Here is a 19,249-nt window from a genome sequence, read left to right on the forward strand (position 1 = left end):
GTGAGATAAAAAGCACAAATCCTCAGACACTGAGGAGAGCCAAAGTGCGTGGCACCCAAAGAATCCAGAGCACATAACACTTTTCTATGTCCTGCTTCCAAAAATGCATGTTTACATGTGACACATGAGACACCTGAACAGTCCAGATAATGAGAGGTCACAGGAAGTTTTTGCTATAAAAAATGTAGAGATACTACTTGGTAATAAGTTAATGTTCTAGTTTTCTCTCTTTTTATTCTAGGAATATTTATATACATGATATGTGCATGTGTGTGGGATTTAAAGTAAAAGTAGTATGATTTGACATGTGTTTTTTAAAATATATTTTTATTGATTTCAGGGAGGAAGGGAGAGGGAGATAGAAACATCAGTGATGAGAGAGAATCACTGATCAGCTGCCTCTTGCACACCCCACACTGGTGAATTGAGCCCAAAACCTGAGTATGTTCCCTGACCAGGTTTTTAGATTGATGCTCAGCCTCTGAGCCACACCAGCTGGGCTAACATGTTTTATTTTCTAGAACTTCCAGCTTAACTGCATCTATTTGCCCTTTCGAACCTCAGTTTTCAGCTGAATACCAGCCAGCTGGAACAGAGTCTTCAGGATCCTCCTAGTTCTTGGCCAATGACCATGTGGTGCCTCGGGCCTGGTTGTGTGGCGTGTGAGGTTGTGTGAATGCTGCCTGTTGGCATGTACTGTGTCCTCATCAGCCTCAGCCATGTGATTTCTAAACCCTGTCATTCGTGTGCCTCCAGATCTCAGCTCTGGGCCTAAAATCACTTTGCTGCCAGTTGTTTTAGTGAAGCAAGTCAAAAAGACTGTTTTGGAAAACATGAAATTTTTCCCATTAGGTGCACAGCTCACAGGCACTAAGTGCATTCACAGTGTTGTGCAGCCACCACAGCACTCCAGAACTTCATCTTCTGAATCTGACACTCTTCCCTCAAAACCAAGCTCCCATCCCCTGCCCTTAGCCCCTAGCACCCACTATCTGACCACTCCAGGGACCGCATACCAATGGAATCAGACAGCATTTGCTCTTCGTGGCTGGCTCATTTCACTCAGGACAGCATCCTCGGGGTTCATCCACGTCGCCTTGGGGATGTGCCACATCTTGCTCACCCATTCACCCTCGATGGACAGTTGGGGTGCCTCACATTCAGATATTGTGAATAGTGATGCAGTGAACTTGGGATGCCAATGTCCTGCAACGAGAGACACTTTACAAAGTGTAATGCTGAAGTTCACCAGGGTAAACTGTTTCCTAGATATGGATGCTAACGGGCGATAAACTTGAGACAGCCACGTGCATCGCCAAGAGCTCACACTTGGTGTCGAGAGCACAAGACATTCACGTCTTCAGACCCGTAAGTCTGTCGAAATCACTTTAAATTTTAAATGTTGTATCTCACAATTAAAACCTGTAGATTCTGTGGGAATGTAAGTACCGTTACTTATTATTTATTGAATATCAGTTTTAAAAGAGAAATATTGCTACTTTCTTACTCAATTTATGAAAACAGTAAGATAGGTTTCTATTAATACATTAACTGTGATCAAAAGTTGCTTTTTGATAGAAACAAGTTTTAAGTTTACAAATACTTTTCTGTTATTCTATTCGAATTATTTATATAATTAAATATCTGCTTTAAGTTAGACATGCTGTTCAATCTGTGGCGATGTATATTGATACAAATTACATCTTCCTTAGTTACACATGTCACAGTGGTCAGAGCTGCCTCTTTGGGACAAACGCTACTACAGAGTTGAGATGTGTCTAATCTGCCCCTTTCCCCAAGCAAATGATCTTCCTTAATTAGCTCAAAGAAATTTAATAGAGATAAGCTAAATTTATGTGTTCACTGTATGTATTAGTTATTTTTCATTTAATCAAACAAAAAATAAAAGTTTCTTGAGTCTTGATTGATGGTGGGTGAACAGACACTGTGTGTCTGCGTCTGCTTTAAATGCAGCGCTTGTACCTACAGAAATAGTTATTTGAATATCATTTACATGTAAATGTAGTTTATTTCAAAACATCAGAATCACAAATTAGGCCCTGCAGTCGACTATTTGCAATTAAATTATTAATGATTCTGGTAAAACGTCAGAACAATTTTTGTTGACTTTTCTGTGTTATAGCACCACAAATTAAAATTTCCACAATAAAACCTACCTATTTAAAGATGAGTCTGAGATTAATTTGTACTGCATGAAACTTTTAATTTATTTCAGTACTATAATATATCATTTCTTTTATGCCCCATAAAATCTCCACAGAAAGAATATCAAAAACCAGTTCATGTTTTCCTTCTAAAATTAATGACATTTGAACATTATGACTTGATTTTAATCTTTTAAATCATTTAATCTTTCATGTATTTGTTGAAGTGAACTAATAGAATAAGTTGAAACCTGTGACACAGACAAGAGAAGCGACTTCAGGAAAGCATTTGCACCGTGGTGTATTAGGAAAAGAGGCGTCTTTCAATCAGACCTTGACCTTGGGTCTCCTGTGAGGAACTCAGCTCCCTGGGCTCCTCTGTTGCTGCACTGGAGTATCATTGTATGGACGTACCACAGACTTAATCAGTGGTTACCATGGCATCCTGTGGGACTGTAGTGACAGAAGGCAAGGCAGTCATTAGCTCCTAGGTGCCTGTTACCCATTTCTGGACAAGCCAACTTCTTCTGTCCATTGTGTTTTATTGTAATTGCAATGTTTTTTCTGCACTTTACCACTTGTCAGAAAACAATCAGTGTTGGGTGAGGAGGTGTGTGTTCCCAGCACTGCAGAGAGGTTTGAAAGAGCTGCTCCTTACAGGACTCCATGTGGCAGGCACTTTGGGTTTTAGATCATGTGTTTAACGACATCACTGTGGCTTGTAAATAAGCGCTTGTCAGTGCCTCTGGTTTCAACAACTGTACTCTGGTGCCCTCTCCCCTTTTTGCAGGTAGCCAGTCGAGGAGAGGCCCATTTGGAGCTGAATGCCTTTCGAAGGAAGCATGACTGTGCGTTGGTCATATCTGGGGACTCCCTGGAGGTAAGGCTGGTCCCTAGCCCAGCACGTGGCCATCTGTCTGCCCGCCTGTCCGTATCTCTGGCCCAGCATGTGTCCGCTTTTCCTGCTAGTGGACTGAAGGCTTTCTGAGTCAGATATGTAACTCAGGCTGCTTTTGCACATCTTTGTGACTTGTTAAGTAGTCCCGTTGTGGCCTGGTGGGTGTGTTTGTGAGCAGGCAGAGCCTAAAGAAGAGCTGTGCAGTACCTGTAGCTCCTCACGTGCCGGGAGGTGGGGAAGACCTTGCATGCTTGGATTGGCCACCATAGCTGCAGGTCGGTATGACCGGGTCTGTGTTCCAGGTGTGCCTCCGGTACTACGAGCATGAACTTGTGGAGCTGGCCTGCCAGTGCCCAGCTGTGGTGTGCTGCCGCTGCTCGCCCACCCAGAAGGCTCACATCGTGAAACTCCTGCAGCAGCACACGCGCAAGCGCACCTGCGCCATTGGTGAGCCCCTGCCCTCCCCTCCCCACACCGCACCTGGGGCCACACTCCCCACAGTCCCTGTAGAGTAACTTAAGAGAAACTGGTATCTTAATGTTTACAGGCAAAGTTCTGTTCGACCTCCAATACCAGTTTGCTTTAATATCTATTGTGGGACATTCTAACACAGCTTCTGCTGGTAAAAGAGGGAAACAGGGCTATGGATAGGTTTGTTTATTTCTTCTCTTGTTGGTGCTCCCCAGGTGATGGTGGAAACGACGTGAGCATGATCCAGGCCGCAGACTGTGGGATTGGGATTGAGGGGAAGGTACGCTTATCCTGTCACAGCAGTGCCTCGAGCATGCCTTCAGTCAGCACCTGTTTGCGGGCCTGCTCTGTGCCAGGCTCCCAGGCACACATGTGGGCAAGGGCCAGTCAGTCACTCTATGATCACCTTGATGAAATGCAGGTAGAAAGCAAGCAGGACAATGCCAATACCCTCCAGGGTTCCCACTGTCCTCACATGACCTCTGGGCCCTCCCCATAGATGTCATCACATCCTCCAGCAAACCTTCTTGGTTGCCGTGGGACCTGCAGCTTCTCTCTTGGGCTTGACACATGGTCATTTTCAATGCCCGTGTCTCCTGGCCAACTGTGTGCTGTGGTTTGGGCTTTGTCTTTTATGCTCACATAATGACACCCCAGAAACGAAGGAGGTTGCCATCCAACTTTTGTCTGGCTCTCCACTCCTCTGCTGACAGCTGTGTGTTGGCAGAGTATTTGAAGGGCTTCCCTCACTTACACTCAGAGGCTTTTTGAGATGTCAGGTGGGTGGCATTTAGATGCAAGAGAACTGAAGCTTAGACAGTCATCCCGAAGGTCCCGAGATCCTTGGGTCCGTCTCCTGGGCAGCACTGCCATGTTCTAACTCAGCTGAACTTCTGTGATTCTGACAGACGCCAAAGGAATGGTCCTGGCTTCCTGGCCAGCGCCCTTTTCCCGTCATCAGCTCCTAGTGCTGTGCACTACCTGCCCCTCCCAGGAGCTGTCCCTGCAGCCCCGTCACTTGCCCCAGAGGCCACTCCTCACAGTGGGGCAGAGGGTCTCAGTGTTCTATTAGTGGAGCTCTGCACATGTGCTCCAGAGCACAGACTTGCTGTGCGGTTTGTGAGGCACCTTTACATTGCAGGAGGGGAAGGCAGCCTCGTTGGCAGCTGACTTCTCCATCACGCAATTCAAGCACATCGGCCGGCTGCTCATGGTGCACGGGCGGAGCAGCTACAAGAGGTCTGCGGCACTCGGCCAGTTCGTCATGCACAGGGGCCTCATCATCTCCACCATGCAGGTGCGCAGGTGCCATGGGAGGCATGGAGAGGTAGGGAGTATCGGGAAGGCCCATGACTAACTACTGTCCTGTCCTCTCTCCAAGGCTGTGTTCTCCTCCGTCTGCTACTTCGCCTCTGTCCCCCTGTACCAGGGGTTCCTCATGGTGGGGTAAGTACTGGGAAGGAGAAGCCCACACAGCAGGTGCCTGAGTGGCCATGCACAGTCAGTGTTTACATGTTGTTGCTGAAGAAGGAGTGAGGCTCTGCTTGCGTGAATATGGGGACGACACCCACTTGCCATCCCTCTTATAATTTTACCATTTAATTAGAATTTCTGTTTTCACGGCAAAGCCATAACATGTGTCAGGAATATGTCAGATCCAAGATGTTTGAAAGCATTCTGTGTGTTATTAAGAGGGGAACAACAGCCCATCACCGTCCCAGGACCAAGGGTCCTTCCATAGCCTCTTCTCTCGCTCTCTCCCAACATCCTCCTCCCCGGCCACCGCAGACCCCGCCACTCACGGGCCAGGGCTTTCCTACAGCAGCGGCAGTGAGCACACAGGCTCCCAGCTGTTCTGAAGCCATCCCCTCCCTGCAGCATCCCCACGTCATGGGTGACAGCAGAGACCCAACGAGCCCAGAAGGCCTCAAGGCCACAGGGCTGGTAGGAGGCACAGCCAGGACAGCTCAGACAGTGACACACGCTGCCCTCCCGGCCACTTCTCCTGCAGCGGTCAGCACGGAGCAAACACACGGTCAGTACATTTCCTCCGGCCCCAGGCAACACAGATCTCCCATGCCTGTCCCTATTGTCTCAGAAAGAGGACAGAGGGCAGAGCCAAAAAAGGACTCGAGGAAATAATGGCCAGAAACTTCCCAAATTTCACAAAAGACAAACCTATAGATTCAAGAAGGTAACCAAACACCAAGCAGCCTCAATCCAAAGAAATCCACCAAGTCACGTCATCAGACACATGAAAACTAAAGGCAAACACCTTCTAGCAGGCAGAGAGAAGACTTCTCTGGGAAGAAAGGTTCAGCAGCAGCAGTGTCCTGGCTGGAGACACCTGGAGCTGCATGCAGTGAAGGCAGCTCTGGAACTTCAGGAAGTGTATGCTGCCACAGGCCAAGGAGCTCATAACTGCCTCGCAGGACTCCACAGCCCAGGACAGTCCCACTTACCTCAACCCACCAACGGGAACAGCAGTTCTGCCAGAGCAGGTGCAGAGCTGCTCAGTGGCAGTGCTGTGGAAAAGCAGACTTAAAGCTCAGTGAGACACCACTAACCATCTGAGCGGCTGGGACCATGGTGGTAGTGCCAGCCACAGAGAGAATGTGGAGAAATCACCCTCCCACACTGCTGGTGGGAACGTGAAACGGACAGCCACCCTGGTGCACTGTGCAGCAGGGTCTTAAAAAACCACACACCACCAATCCAAAATAAATGAAAACTTATTTTTACCAAAAAAAAATCTGTGCTAAATGTTTATGGCAATTCTAGTTGTAATAACCAGAAACTGGAAGGACCGGGATGTACCTCAGTGAACGGTCTGGTCACAGAGACTGCTAAGTCTACAACCACGGACAATCAAAAGGAGGGAATGTTGGTACAGCAGCCTTACATCTCTGCAGGGAATCGGGCCGAGTGAAAGTGCTGCCCACAGGCTACCTGCTATGTGACGCGTGTGTGCACCTTGAAGTGAACAGATTAGTGGTGGCCAGGGGCTGAGGGGCCTGGAAGGGAAGAAGTGGCAGGAGGGCCTGAGTGCAGATTGCCCATGTCTGCACTGTGTCCTTGTCCCTATTCTGGCTGTGAGTAGGCTGCAGCTGGTTAAAGGGCACAAGCTCTCTGTGTTATATCTGATCCCTTCACATGGGTGCACAACGATCTCAGAATGTTTAATGAGGAAGGAAAACCGGGTCCTGCCACCTGTGCCTGTGTGGCTTGCAGACTGTGGCTGGGCGGTGAGTGGGATGAACATTGAGTTTCAGTGCCACCTTGTGTTTGTTCTATTTAGTTTTATAACCTTTGGCCTCTGATTGCAGAGGGTGTTCCTAGTCGCATGGGACGTTCCTCGTGCTGACCTCACTCTCCTCTGGGCTCTCAGGTACGCGACCATCTACACCATGTTTCCAGTGTTCTCACTGGTGCTGGACCAGGACGTGAAACCGGACATGGCCATGCTGTACCCAGAGCTCTACAAGGACCTCACCAAGGTACGGCCAGGCCAGCACCTCCCGAGCCTTGCAGACACTCAGGTGTTCCACAAGAACACTTACCAGAGAAAAGGTGCCCTCGTGAGGCAGTTTCCCAGCAGGTTTAAATCTGTTGTCTGTTCTTCCAGACATTTTTTATTTCTCCTAGTTGGTTTTGATATTTTTCTTTTGAGTTAACCTTCAAAACAGGAAAACATAACCAGCAAAAAAGCTTTTTCAGACATTGGTGATGATGCTCTGATGTCACAACGAAGTCCTAATCTAAGGATGCTCTCACCCCTGGGCTTGTAGGAGCTCCTTTCCCAGTTGTGGTTCCACCTGGCACCCTCACACCCGTCTGTCAGGCACTGGCAGCATTCTAGCAGTTAGGACCCCAGGAGTCACCTATATCTGCAGGGGGCTGCAGGATCACACCTGTGTGAGACATGCTTCTGTCCCCAAGACCCAGGTGCCGTGGTTGCCATGATGCTGCCACACAAAACTCCAGCCCCTGAAACTATGCAAAAGATTCGCTTATTTACCTAAAATTGTACTGTTAAGGTTAAAATAATCCTGGAAGACGTTTTTAGCTTATTATGTTTTTTGTGGACGCATCTTTTTATAGCACAAAAAATACTCTACATCCAAATATAAATCATAGTGACTTTGGAATCTTCTAGAAGGCTTGCTTTTCCTGAACCAACTCTGAGAGCAAAGTCCACTAACCCTCAAAATAAATTTAGGTTTACAGTTGATAATCTGTTTCTAAGGCGACAGTGGCATATGGGGCAGCAAAAAAGAAACCTCACTGAGCACAAACCAGTGCCCTGTAGCCCCGGATCCCTGTCCAGTCATAGTGGTGCTTAGCTTGACTTCATGGAGTTGCTGTGAGGATCTGGTGTACAAAATCCCATATTACTCTGATAGTCAGGACAGAAATAGAGCTAGTTCACCAGTATAGTATACAATAAGATAAAATAGCAAGCATTATGGTTATGATGATAATATTGTGAATATTACAACTAGAATAAAAAGGTTTTAGATTAATCTTCTGAAATGGTGAAATCATTACCATTCAGTGAAGTAGAATAGGGTAAGAGATTCAAAACCCATAGGAAGCTATTGCAAATAATTGTGATTTTAGTAAATACTTTCCTGTTTCCAAGCCTGTAGACACTTACATACTGCTCACAGAAATACAGGGAAATGAGCTTTTATGTAGAATATAAATTAGGTGAGCTACCCAGAAAATAGACAGTTGAGTCTTGCAGGTCAACCCAGACCAGCTGCCCAATGGTCAGTGTAGGATTCTCAGCAGCTCAGTCGGCACCTGGCGGTCACTGGCAGTGAGACAGCAGGCACATTGGCCTCCAGTGTTTAGGGCTTAGGCTGTGCCCACCAGCAGCATCCCTCGATGGCTTTGGGAGTCACTCCAGTGGCAGAACGGGTTCACGGGGTCACCAGCCCCTCAGCTGAGCAGCTGACTCCTCTCAACCATAAAGTCAATGCCATTGGCTGATGGGTTAAACATGTGGGGATGTTGGGAAACCTTGTTCAAATCTGACTAAGTTGAATTTAAGGTGCTAGCTTCCCATTCTGTCATGCTGACCAGCGATTTACAATAGTATATTTCAGTACCATAAAGTCAGGACACTGAATCTTTTTATAACGGCTTAGTCACTTCTTTCCTCCAGGCTCCTTTTCTATAAGATCCAAAACCTATGCTTCTTGTCCTTATAGTATGTATGTCTTTAAAAATCTCATACACATCACGTCTTTTGAAAACAAAGTAGAAAGTAGCCTTAACGTGCTCACTACTTGACTTGGTGAGACCCAAGATGCTTCTCCTCTTGGCACTGGAGAGAGTTTGTGACGCTGGACGTTCAACCAAGTCAGTCTAATGCTGTGTTGTCAGTGCTGGCAGGAACTGGGCAACATGCATCTGTGACTCTGCCTGTGGCAGGTGTGGTGAGGGTGCTGTGCGGGGCTGGTGAAAGCGTGTGAGACATGGCTCCTGGCCCAGCAGCCCACGTACAGCTGGAGGGAAACGTGAGTATAGGCTGTGGCAACGGCAGCTGTGCAGCAGCACAATGAATAAGAGCAGGCAGGGTGTTCATACTGTCCAGGGACTGAACTCTAATAAGCTGTGAGCAGAAATCCAGGTCACAGAGAACGTGAAACACCTTTAGAGGTCATCAGGCATGCAGAGGACACATCCCGGGCAAAGTGGAGAAAAGCACTGTGCTTTGAAATAAGCGTCTGTGCTTATACCTCTTTGTAAACAGTCTCTGATCTGGGTAAGCGGCCCAGGCATCGCGGGTCTGGCTTACTGTTGACGAGATGCCCAGAGCTGCTGTGCACACTGTGCCGCCTCCGGGGCTTTGCACTGGGAAGCGGGGTCTGCTCCCTCAGTATTCAGATTGATTAATTAAACAAAGATGTGACTGCGCCTTCTTGCCAACACCACAGCATCTTCATTCCTACAGAAAATGATGTGATCATGACAGTAATACCTAGGTGTCCCTCAGTACAGTCACTGGCGCTGGGTGCTGCGGGACTGGGCATGTGCTCATTGCTCTCCTGCCTGCAGCTGGCTCTGTGGTCCTGATGGCCTGGACCTCTTGTGAAAAGCCCTGCGCCTGGGCTCAGGGTCGGGACTAAGATATGTCAGTGCCGGAGCACTGCCTCAGCAGAGCCAGAAGTGTCTCAGACATCAGCTGTGAATTCAGTTCCCAGCTCATGGTTTTCCATTCATGATAAACTGCTAACCAGAGAGACATCTGGGTGTAGTTGTGCTAATTGTCAAGTTATCAAGTAGGTGACGCTGTACTGTCCTTGGTAACAGTCTGAATCGTCAGATGTTGGACAGTGAGGACTGCGTCACTACCTCTATTTTCTGTTGAACAGTCTCAACATGGTTTAACTTTTGAAATGTATATTTGCACCTATATAGTTTTTAAAATAATAGTGATAAGGCATGGAAAGGACATTAAAGGCATGGACATTAGAAGGAAAAAATAAAAATATCTGTGCTATCGCCATAGCAGTCTGAGTAGAAAATTTCAAGTGATCCACACAAAACCTTTTAAACGAGGAGGTTTGAGAAGGTGCAGGATCCAAGGAAAAGGTATCTTAACCACTTAAACCTATGGTTAGCAATGAACAAACAATACTGTGTATCATATCGTATTTTGCTGGTATAACTAGCAAAATACATGTAGGATATTACACTGAGTGGCCAGATTAATATGATCTCTGAACGAATAATAATTTGTCCACTAAGTGTATACCCTATATAATAAAAGGCTAATATGCAAATAGTCCCCTCGACCAGGAGTTCGACCAGCAAGCAGGCCAGCCAACCCCCCATATCCCTTTCCCGGCTGGCCAGACCTCACCCATGAACGAATTCATGCACTGGGCCTCTAACACACACACACACACACACACACTCACTCTGAGTGGCCAGATTATTATGCACTCAGAGATCATAATAATCTGGCCACTCAGTGTGTATTCTGAAAACTAAACCACTGAGGAAGAAATTTGAAGGTGTAAATGAATGTTCATATACTGGAAGACACGATGTTGAGGGATCTTGACCAGCAGATTCTAAGATTTATAGGACAGTTAAGGGAACAGAACCACCAAACGGTTTTGGAAAAGAACAAGATTAGAAGACTTTCTGTGAAACAGCAGTCACAGCCCAGGACAGACAGACAGAGTGGCCTGGAATCGAAAGCCAGAAATACAGCCAAATGCAACAGTCATTCTTTGACAAACAAAAGGAAACAAGAGGAGGAAGGGTCGTCTTGCCAGCAGCCGATGTGCTCACAACTGGGCACCAACAGGCGGGAGCGGACCCTTCACCCGCACCCACGCCTGCCATGGAAATGCCCTCAGGATGGATGAGGACCTGACTGAAAGGTGAGACTCAACCATGCAGAAGAAAACATGCTCGACTATAATCAGGCAGAGCTTTAGACAGGGTCAGAGCATGACTCCTAAAATGGGCACATTGGTCTTCATCATCACTAAACACTGCTGTTCTGTGCAGGGCCTGTTCAGGGAGTGAATAGACGAACTCAGACGCAGGAAGTGTCTGCAGATGACACCTCTGATGGAGGACTTGTACCAGAATATACAGAGAACCTCCAAACTAAAAAAGAACAGAATTCATTTTCTCAGTGGACAGGAGACCGGGGCAGGCGCAAGTAGGCTCACAAAAATGATCAGTGCCATTTCATAGGGAATTAAAATTAAAACCAGAGACGTGACCATGAAGTCTGAGAAGGGCAAAACCCTGGAACACCAGCACCACCACGTGCTTGGGTAGACACAGCAGGGCCCCTCTCACTGCCGAGGGATGCCAGCGCCCAGCCCCTCGGGAACAGGGATTGGCCATGTCTTACAAAGTGAAGCGTGCACGTGCCATCAGCCCGGCAGCCCCAGGAGGAAGCACGTGCGTGTTCACACAGAACCCTGTGCACAGAGCTCGGTGGCACCTTTGTCTTAATGGTCCAGCCTGGGAATGACCAGGTGCCCTTCACCCAGCGACGGTGCCCACACAGGACAGTGAGAGGGCGGAGGGAGCCGTCTCAACAGCACAGCTGATGCTGAAGTGCGCTTGGCCACACACAAGGCAGGCTCAAACGTGTGTGATCCCAGCATGTGACCCTCTGGGGCGGGGAGCAGGTCAGTGGCTGCCCCAGGTCGGGGTGGGAGGGTGGCTGGCAGGGCATTGGGCAAGAGAGCTGTCGGCTCAACTCGGGGGCCCATGGCGTCTGTGTTGGTCGGAACCCAGAGATGCATGGGACGCAGACTGACAAATGCAGTTCACCCTAGGAGAAACGAGTCACCTCCATGCTGGCGGGAGCAGGCAGGCAGGGATGGACCATGCAGTGGTCCCTGGGAAAGTGTCTGACCGAGTCTGTGGCAAGGCTGGGGGCCGCGAGCTCACAGGAGCCCTGGCTGCAGCCGGTGAGTGTCTCGCAGGAAAGCTAGTCCGAACACATGGATGGCACATTGCTGGCTGATGCGAGGCAAGGCCAAAGCCGAAGAAGGGACGGAAGGGCTCCCTGTGCCGGCGAGGCGCAGGCAGAAGGAACAGGACATGCACATGTGTGGGTGTGTGGGGGCCATCCTCACCCATGTCCAGGAAGTGAGGGAGCGCTCAGACTACTGGGTATTGACAGCAGGGACCCACCTGAGAGTTCCCAGTGAGCACCAGGAGCTGCACGCGGCCCTCAGGGAACGGAGCTGGGACTTGGAGAAACCAAGCCCCAGACAAGAAACAAAAGCCACAGTGAGGGGAACTCAGGAACTGCCTCTGCCTCGCCCTGGACTTTGTCCTCACACACCAGCTGGCAGGCATTTCAGCCGCGGCTTCTCCCAGTCGCCCTCTGACTGAGTCAGAGCCGCTGGTTCCCGGGGTTTCTGCCCCAGCCCTGCACACACACGCACCGTCCTCAGTAGGTGCTTCTGGTGGGTTCTGACTGCACTGCCCCAGCTTAATTGCCTAGACCACATGTGTCAAACACAAGGCCCGCGGGCCAAATCCAGCCCGCCAGGCCTTGCAATGTGGCCCGCACCGCGCTGTCATCACTGCACTCCGCTGTCAGTTTATGACATTGTCAGTTTATGACTGTTCAGTAAACCATTCGGCCCGCGATTTAGGCTGGATTTTAGATTTTAGCCCCTTCTCTGATTGAGTTCAACACCCCTAGCCTAGACAGACCTTCTACCCCAGACGGCTCAGAGAGGCCGCACCCATTCCCCGAGCGCACAGATGGGAGCTCCGACTCAGCAGGGTGGGGGGTCGAGTCTGAGTGGGCCTGGGACTGCAGGAGTCACCAGGCTGAGCCGCGGGAGATGTGGTGGTTAACTCGTTCTCTGCTTTTTCCCCAGGGCCGGTCCTTGTCCTTTAAAACATTCCTCGTGTGGGTGTTAATCAGCATTTACCAAGGTAAGAGCGCTGCCCTGCAGTGATGCCTGTCTCCTGTCAGTCCTTTCCCCTCCCAGTCCCACCCACAACCACATTCCTGTCCATCTGGTGATCGCCCTCCGCAGCTGTCCGCCAGGCCCTTCGCTGTGCAGCACTTTGTTAACCGATGATTGCTACCTTAAAACTTACTGTTTTTAATGAAATGTAAATCCAGAAACACTTTAACAAGCACTTATCACAGTGGTTCTTTCCAGGAGAGACAGCGGGACGTGGAGAATCTGAGTCGAGTGGTCATAGGTTGCCGGCCGCCTGTGTAGTTCCAGACAAATGAGAGGTGGTTGGAAGTGAGATTACTGGAGAACAGACTTACTGCAGTGAGGCTCAGGCTGGCCTCACTAACTGCAGTGGAGGCCTCCTTCTCCAGGCTCTTCACTCATAAGCCAGAGTTTAAGAGAATAGCGTGGGAGGTTGGGACGTTTGTAGCCCACGACTCTTATAAACGCCAACCAGCTCTTCATGGCCCTTTTCTAGCTCCTCACGTAGTAACAGGATCTCCAGGCCCCAGAAAGTCTGTCACGGAAAAGCCACACTGGTCACCCTGTGTCTTCCAGGCGGCATTCTCATGTATGGGGCGCTGGTGCTCTTTGAGTCGGAGTTTGTCCACGTCGTGGCCATCTCGTTCACGGCCCTCATCCTCACCGAGCTGCTGATGGTGGCGCTGACAGTCCGAACATGGCACTGGCTGATGGTCGTGGCCGAGTTCCTCAGCCTCGGCTGCTACGTGGCCTCTCTGGCTTTTCTAAATGAGTATTTTGGTAAGTTGCCTTGGAATTATTTCTGGATAATTGTTTTTTATTTTTAAACATTTTTTTATTATTACTTCTTAATACATTGTCTAAATTGCAGTTCACAGTAAAACCCACGTCAGAATGCTTCAAACAAGCTTATTTGGGGAAAGATTAAACTCTTCATAATAATTTATAAAATCGAGGCATTCACCATCTTGGCTTTTAGAGAGGTAGTGACCATGACATGGAGACCCCTTCACACCAGGGCTCTGTGTTTGGCAGCTCCCGCCGTCCTCCCGCAAACACAGGGCACCGTGTGCATGGCCTCAGCCCACCAGCAGGTCAGCTGCCAGCACAGTGGTGTCAGTCAGCCCCTCGCCGGCACTGTGGCGTGGAGTCACACACTCGGTGGTCCCCCCCTCGCCCTGCCAGCTCTGCCATCCCCAGCCAGGGGCCGTGATGCTTCACGAGAGCTGACAGTGACTGAGACCCTGGATGAGTGTCAGGTGGTGGCTGTCCCCATGCTCTCCGACCAGACTCACCCTCATCTTCACACTTAGGTGACCTCTGATGCTTCTCCTTTGAGCTCAGGGACACAGGAATGACTGCCCATCACAGGCACAGGCCTGGTGGCAGCTGGCACATGACAGTCCTCCACCCTGCCCGAGACAGCAGCACCCTGCAATCCGCCCTCACCTGACCCTGATGGAACCCTGCTCGTCAGTCACCCTTCTTCCAGTTTCAGGCCTTTCCAGCCGAGGCTGAGAGAGATTTCCCTGTGTGACCCCAACCGATGGCTGTGTCTGACAGGACTTGTGAGCCTCTTTAAGGTTTAAATCGGGCAAAGAGAAGAGAAGGAGTGTGGTCCATGCTACAGGTGGCTCTTCGTCCTCAGCGTCGGGCAGTGGGGTGGTGACTGTTCCCGCTGCAGTAGAATGCAGGGCAGGGCTGCTCAGGGACATGGGGCTGCGCCAGACTCGCTTCTCCAGCAGGTTTTCAGGAGGGAAACGTGCCCGCCTGGTGGAATGTCACCAGCACCATGGTGCAGGGATGCATCAGGAGGTCTCATCTCACCTCTGACAACACACGGGTTTCTGCCACTTGGAAAGGCAAACACTGTATATGACTGGTTTTTCATGTGCCTCTTCCCGTAAGAAAGTCAGACCGCCCATTGTTAGGCTGCAGCTCTGTCACGGCCCCAGAGCAGGGCCACCGCTGCGCTTCCCTGGCCGAGGCCGAGGGACAGGAAGGACAGGCGAGCAATGACAGCACCGCCTGCTGTGTCCCTGCACCTGTGGCCCAGCGGCTGTTCCTGGAGGAGAAGGTGGGCCTGGGCACCTGGCACATCACAGGGGGTTCCTCCTGGACCAGCACTCGGTGCCGAGTGGCTGCCACCGCCCGGCTTGGGTGGCGCAGGTCACACTCTCTAATGTGCTCCCATGACCCTTAAGAGAGTTCATGCTCCCTGGAGCGCAGGCAGAGCAGGCTTTAGAAAGAACCTGCAATCCGCTGGAGTGATTCGGGTGCACTGCAGGTGGGGCCTGTGTGCCATGGGCGCCTGCGGCCTCCCTGACGGCCTCTCACCCGCCTGTGTTTCTCCTGCAGACCTCGCCTTCATCACCACCATGACCTTCCTGTGGAAGGTGTCGGCCATCACCGTGGTCAGCTGCCTCCCGCTCTACGTCCTCAAGTATTTGAAGCGCAAGCTCTCCCCACCCAGCTACTCCAAGCTGACCTCCTAGCACAGCGCCTGTGGCACCACGGGCTCCGGGTGCAGGTGCGGTGGCTCCTGGGACAGGACAGCACGGAGCCCAAGGAGCTCTGCCCTCGCGGGGGCGGCTGCAGGAGGCGCCTCCCATGCCAGGTGGCACCCCGTCCCTTCCTTTTCATATCGGACTGGCTTCCGCTTCCGTGGCAAATGAGCTCTAATTATTTCACTGTTACTGTAAAGCATTCATCTTACTCTGGTTTCTGAGAATTAAAATGAAAGCTTATTTAATACTTAGCAGTTTCCAAACATTCAAGCGCTTTCTTTGATGTTACAGCAGAAAGTCATTCCTACTGAACTGGAATAAAACGCAGGCGCTGAAATGCAGTGTGTATGTCCTGCAGCTCCTCGGACCATGTGTGTGTCACCCATGGCCCCTCCCTGTGGGGTGACCCATTCACATGCTCACCTCCTTCCGGCCCAACGCTTGGTGCTCCAGTGACATGAGGAGATGGCACCTCACACTCAGTGGAGTGAACTGAGGTGGCTTTCCTGCACCTCGTCCCGCAGCAGCTGTGGCACCTGTTGCTAAAGTTCTGTCCTCACTCGTGGGACATCACACCTGACCGTAAAGCCATGTCTGGGCTGGGCGCCCTGTCCCTGGCTGCTCAAGTTGCAACCATACACACTCACCTGACCCGGAACAGGAAGGCCTGTCCCCAAGTGTCACCCCCACCTCGGAGCACCTGCTTCTGCTGTTAAACAGCATTTTCATTGGATAAGGAGTTACCCCTCCCGCTGCTAGGAAGTGGGGAAGGGAGAGGGTGGTCTGGGGTTCCTGGCTGGTGGGTCAGGCTACCTAGCTAACTTTCCTAAACTGAGGCTTCAGGCCTTGAACCAGGCATTTTGGGTCTGTTGGTGCCCTTCATGTCCCAGACCTGGTGGAGGGTGGTGCTGGGCTGGAAGTTGTGAGCCTGCCTGCAGTTTGCCCATCCGTCTGTAGTATCCTTGGCCCCGCCCAGAGCTACAGTCTGATCCACGAAGCTGGCCAACCACCACCTGGCGCTGGGCCTCAGCCAAAAGCTTGCCTGCGAGCTCGGGGAGCTATTCCCAGTGCCACCACAAGGTGTCGCTATTCACTGCCCAACAGCAGCTGTGGGGCTTGTGGCTGGTTTGCCTCTGCATTAACGTTCCCAGAGGTCCCTCCAGGTCTGGGCTGACCTGGGCCTCATGTGTCCCCTGCCTCCAGCTGAGAGCAGCAAGCAGGCGATGGTAGCGCTGGAACCCAGGCTTCACTGGGTACCCGGCAGACTGAAGAAGGTGGCCTAGGTGGCCACTCCTTTCAATACACCACACCCTCTGGCCGCCAGCTCCATTGTGACAAACAGGAATAGAAGTGGGAAGGGACACACAGCCCTGGGTTCCTGTTGGGCCCATTGGAGCAGACGGGTCGGCTGGCTTCAGGAAACCAAGATTGTCTACGTCCAAATCGGAGTTTCCATCTGGGCAGTGAAGACGGTGTCCACCTGGGGAGCTGCTGTCGGGCCCCAGGGAGCTGGCAGGTGGCGGTCATGGCCTCGAGCAGGGGGTCCTCGTGGGGATGTGTGTGCACTGGGCCAGGTGACAGGGCCGTCAGGTCTGGGGGCACCTGGACCACGCACACTCCTAAGCCCTGGAAGCCTCATCAGCCCCAGACGTTCTGATGAGTGGCTGACCCAGCCCGTAGGACTTGAAGGTTATTTCTGCATTTGGGGGCCTGGGACTTGCATTTCAGTGGTTTGCTTGTGTCCTGGATCTTCTGGCTGCTGGGAACTCCACAGAGAAGGGACCATCCTGCTCTCCGCCCCCCTCAACCTCACCCTCCCCACGCGCGGACACACACACACACACACACACACACAAACACACTGGGAGTCCACTGTGTGCCTCGTGCAGATGCCCAGCTTACGGGTCAGCGTGGCAGCTGTCCTGGGGAGGGAGCCGGTGAGATGGAGGGAGTGCCAGGAGGTCAGGTAACGGCTGCTGTGAGTGGGGGCGAGGGAAGCTGAGGATGCAGAGGGACCAGGGCAGGCAGGGGAGACCGGCTCACAGGCCGTGCTGCCCATGCGCCTGAGAGGTCCCAGAGGAGGAAACCACATGGGGACCACCCTCCAGAAGTGACCAGCGGGAGGAACAACCCCAAGTCAAGGGAGCCCAGACGTGTTCACGCTGGTTGTGGGTGCTCACCTGTGAGGCCAGGTGAGCGGTGTTGGGGAACAGAGAGAGAGAGAGACAGTGGGAGAGAGGAGAGATGAGGAGAGAGAGAGAGAGAGATTGGGAGAGAGTGCTGCAGGGCGGCAGCTGCTTTGGGGGTTCTGTGGAATTTACACGGCTCGGTGGTGTCTCCAGTGTGTCAGCGTGTTCAGATCATTGGATTTTGGAGCAACGTGGTGGAGAGCAGAGGGACAAGGGTGTGAGTTAGGGACCGAGACCAGTTTGAGAGAAGTGACTACAGGTGGGGTGAGGAGGTGAGGACATGGCCCAGAGCCCCTGACCTCAGTGGCACTCAGTCATATATGGAGTGGACTGGGTGGCTGGATGGACAGACAGAGGAGCAGGCGGTAGATGGATGACGGGGGTGGGGGGATGGGCTGGCCTTGTCCCACATCAGGGTGGTGGTCACCTGACACTTGATAAGCAGTGAGGGCGGACATTAGAGGCACAGGGATGTTAGAAGTGACTTTCCCCAGAGCCCAGAGTATGACTGGAGGCTCTCTCAGCTCCTCCTTGGAATTTTACCCAAATCTGAGGTGAACAGGTGCCTGGAGTTCGGCCGTGTCCCGGACTGTGGTGAGGAACGTGTCGAGGATGAGGATGGGGAAAGGGGAGGGGGGACATGCGGGGAGAAGAGGGTGTGGGGACTGTGGGGATGTGAAAACAGGCCTGGAGCATCATGGATCCTGGGACCTTTGTCTCAGGTGGAAAGGGTCCTTCGGCGACTCCACCTGGGCCTCACAGTGAAGGTCACCAGGGTCAGAGTCAGCTGAGGCTCCTCGATTTTTCAGCAGAGTTTGGGGTCCCTGTGCCCCCACACAACTCGAATCTTGGGATGCCAGGGAAGATGCTGGCACCCGTCTGGGCAAGTCTACCATAAGTGGGCTTTCGTGCCTGTCCCCTCCCAGCCTGGCGTCCTGAAGTGACTGTGGGCTTTGGGGGAAGTTGCATAGAAAGCACAGAACTCTAGGGCCGAGGTCCTAGTCCTGTGGCCCTGGGAAGCCACATGGTGTCCCCACCAGGAGGACTGGCAACTCCCGATTCCATGGATCTGTTCCTACCCCGGGATCCCAGAAACCTGGCCTTCAGGTCTACAGTGTCCCCTCATGCCCCTCCATCCGGCGTGGGGAGCGTGGGAGTGACACTGGGAAGGGCCCAGGGCATATGTCCTGAGAACCCAGTGCCCTGCTGGGAGGGGTGAGCCCCCAGTGCTATAGCCGAAGGAATAGGAAACCCCTGGGTGCCGCTGGGTGTAATTCCCCACAATTCCAGCAGGTGGCACTGGAAGCTAAGAAATGTGCACTGGTCACTTGTGGTCCAGATCCGTTTGGGGCTTAAGTTGTTCAGAGCTGGTCTCTCCCTGAGCTGGAACAACCAGGCCCAGAGCCGGATGGACCTGGTCACACCACCACCACCACTACCACCACCCTCAAAGGAGCCCCACCTTCCCCAGGTGTGGACAGCCACAGGGTCTCTCTGCGTGAATGAGAACCATGATCCATGGTCATGACAAAAGCCATGCTGAGTTCTCAGGTCTCCAGGGAGA

At 51.7% G+C, this 19,249-nt stretch overlaps 1 protein-coding gene across 2 annotated transcripts in view; it reads left to right on the forward strand.

The window, feature by feature from the left end:
• The window catches only part of ATP9B (ATPase phospholipid transporting 9B (putative)), a 133,506-nt gene extending 117,759 nt beyond the window's left edge, over positions 1–15,747 (forward strand). The window contains exons 20-29 of one of the 2 annotated variants that reach the window (XR_014795342.1): positions 1,270–1,368; positions 2,956–3,045; positions 3,366–3,510; positions 3,750–3,814; positions 4,676–4,831; positions 4,916–4,980; positions 6,923–7,031; positions 12,918–12,975; positions 13,504–13,769; positions 15,348–15,747. Coding sequence is in view for 1 of the 2 variants with exons in the window: in XM_084887978.1 (XP_084744104.1) it covers positions 1,270–1,368; positions 2,956–3,045; positions 3,366–3,510; positions 3,750–3,814; positions 4,676–4,831; positions 4,916–4,980; positions 6,923–7,031; positions 12,918–12,975; positions 13,566–13,769; positions 15,348–15,484 (1,128 nt within the window). In the remaining variant the exon portion in view is untranslated. The remainder of the gene's footprint in view (positions 1–1,269; positions 1,369–2,955; positions 3,046–3,365; positions 3,511–3,749; positions 3,815–4,675; positions 4,832–4,915; positions 4,981–6,922; positions 7,032–12,917; positions 12,976–13,503; positions 13,770–15,347) is intronic. The other variant, XM_084887978.1, reaches the window with a different exon arrangement.
• Positions 15,748–19,249: the final 3,502 nt, after the last annotated feature.

Source organism: Pipistrellus hanaki (genome assembly GCF_964339955.1).
Source record: "Pipistrellus hanaki genome assembly, chromosome: 6".
Taxonomy (NCBI): domain Eukaryota; kingdom Metazoa; phylum Chordata; class Mammalia; order Chiroptera; family Vespertilionidae; genus Pipistrellus; species Pipistrellus hanaki.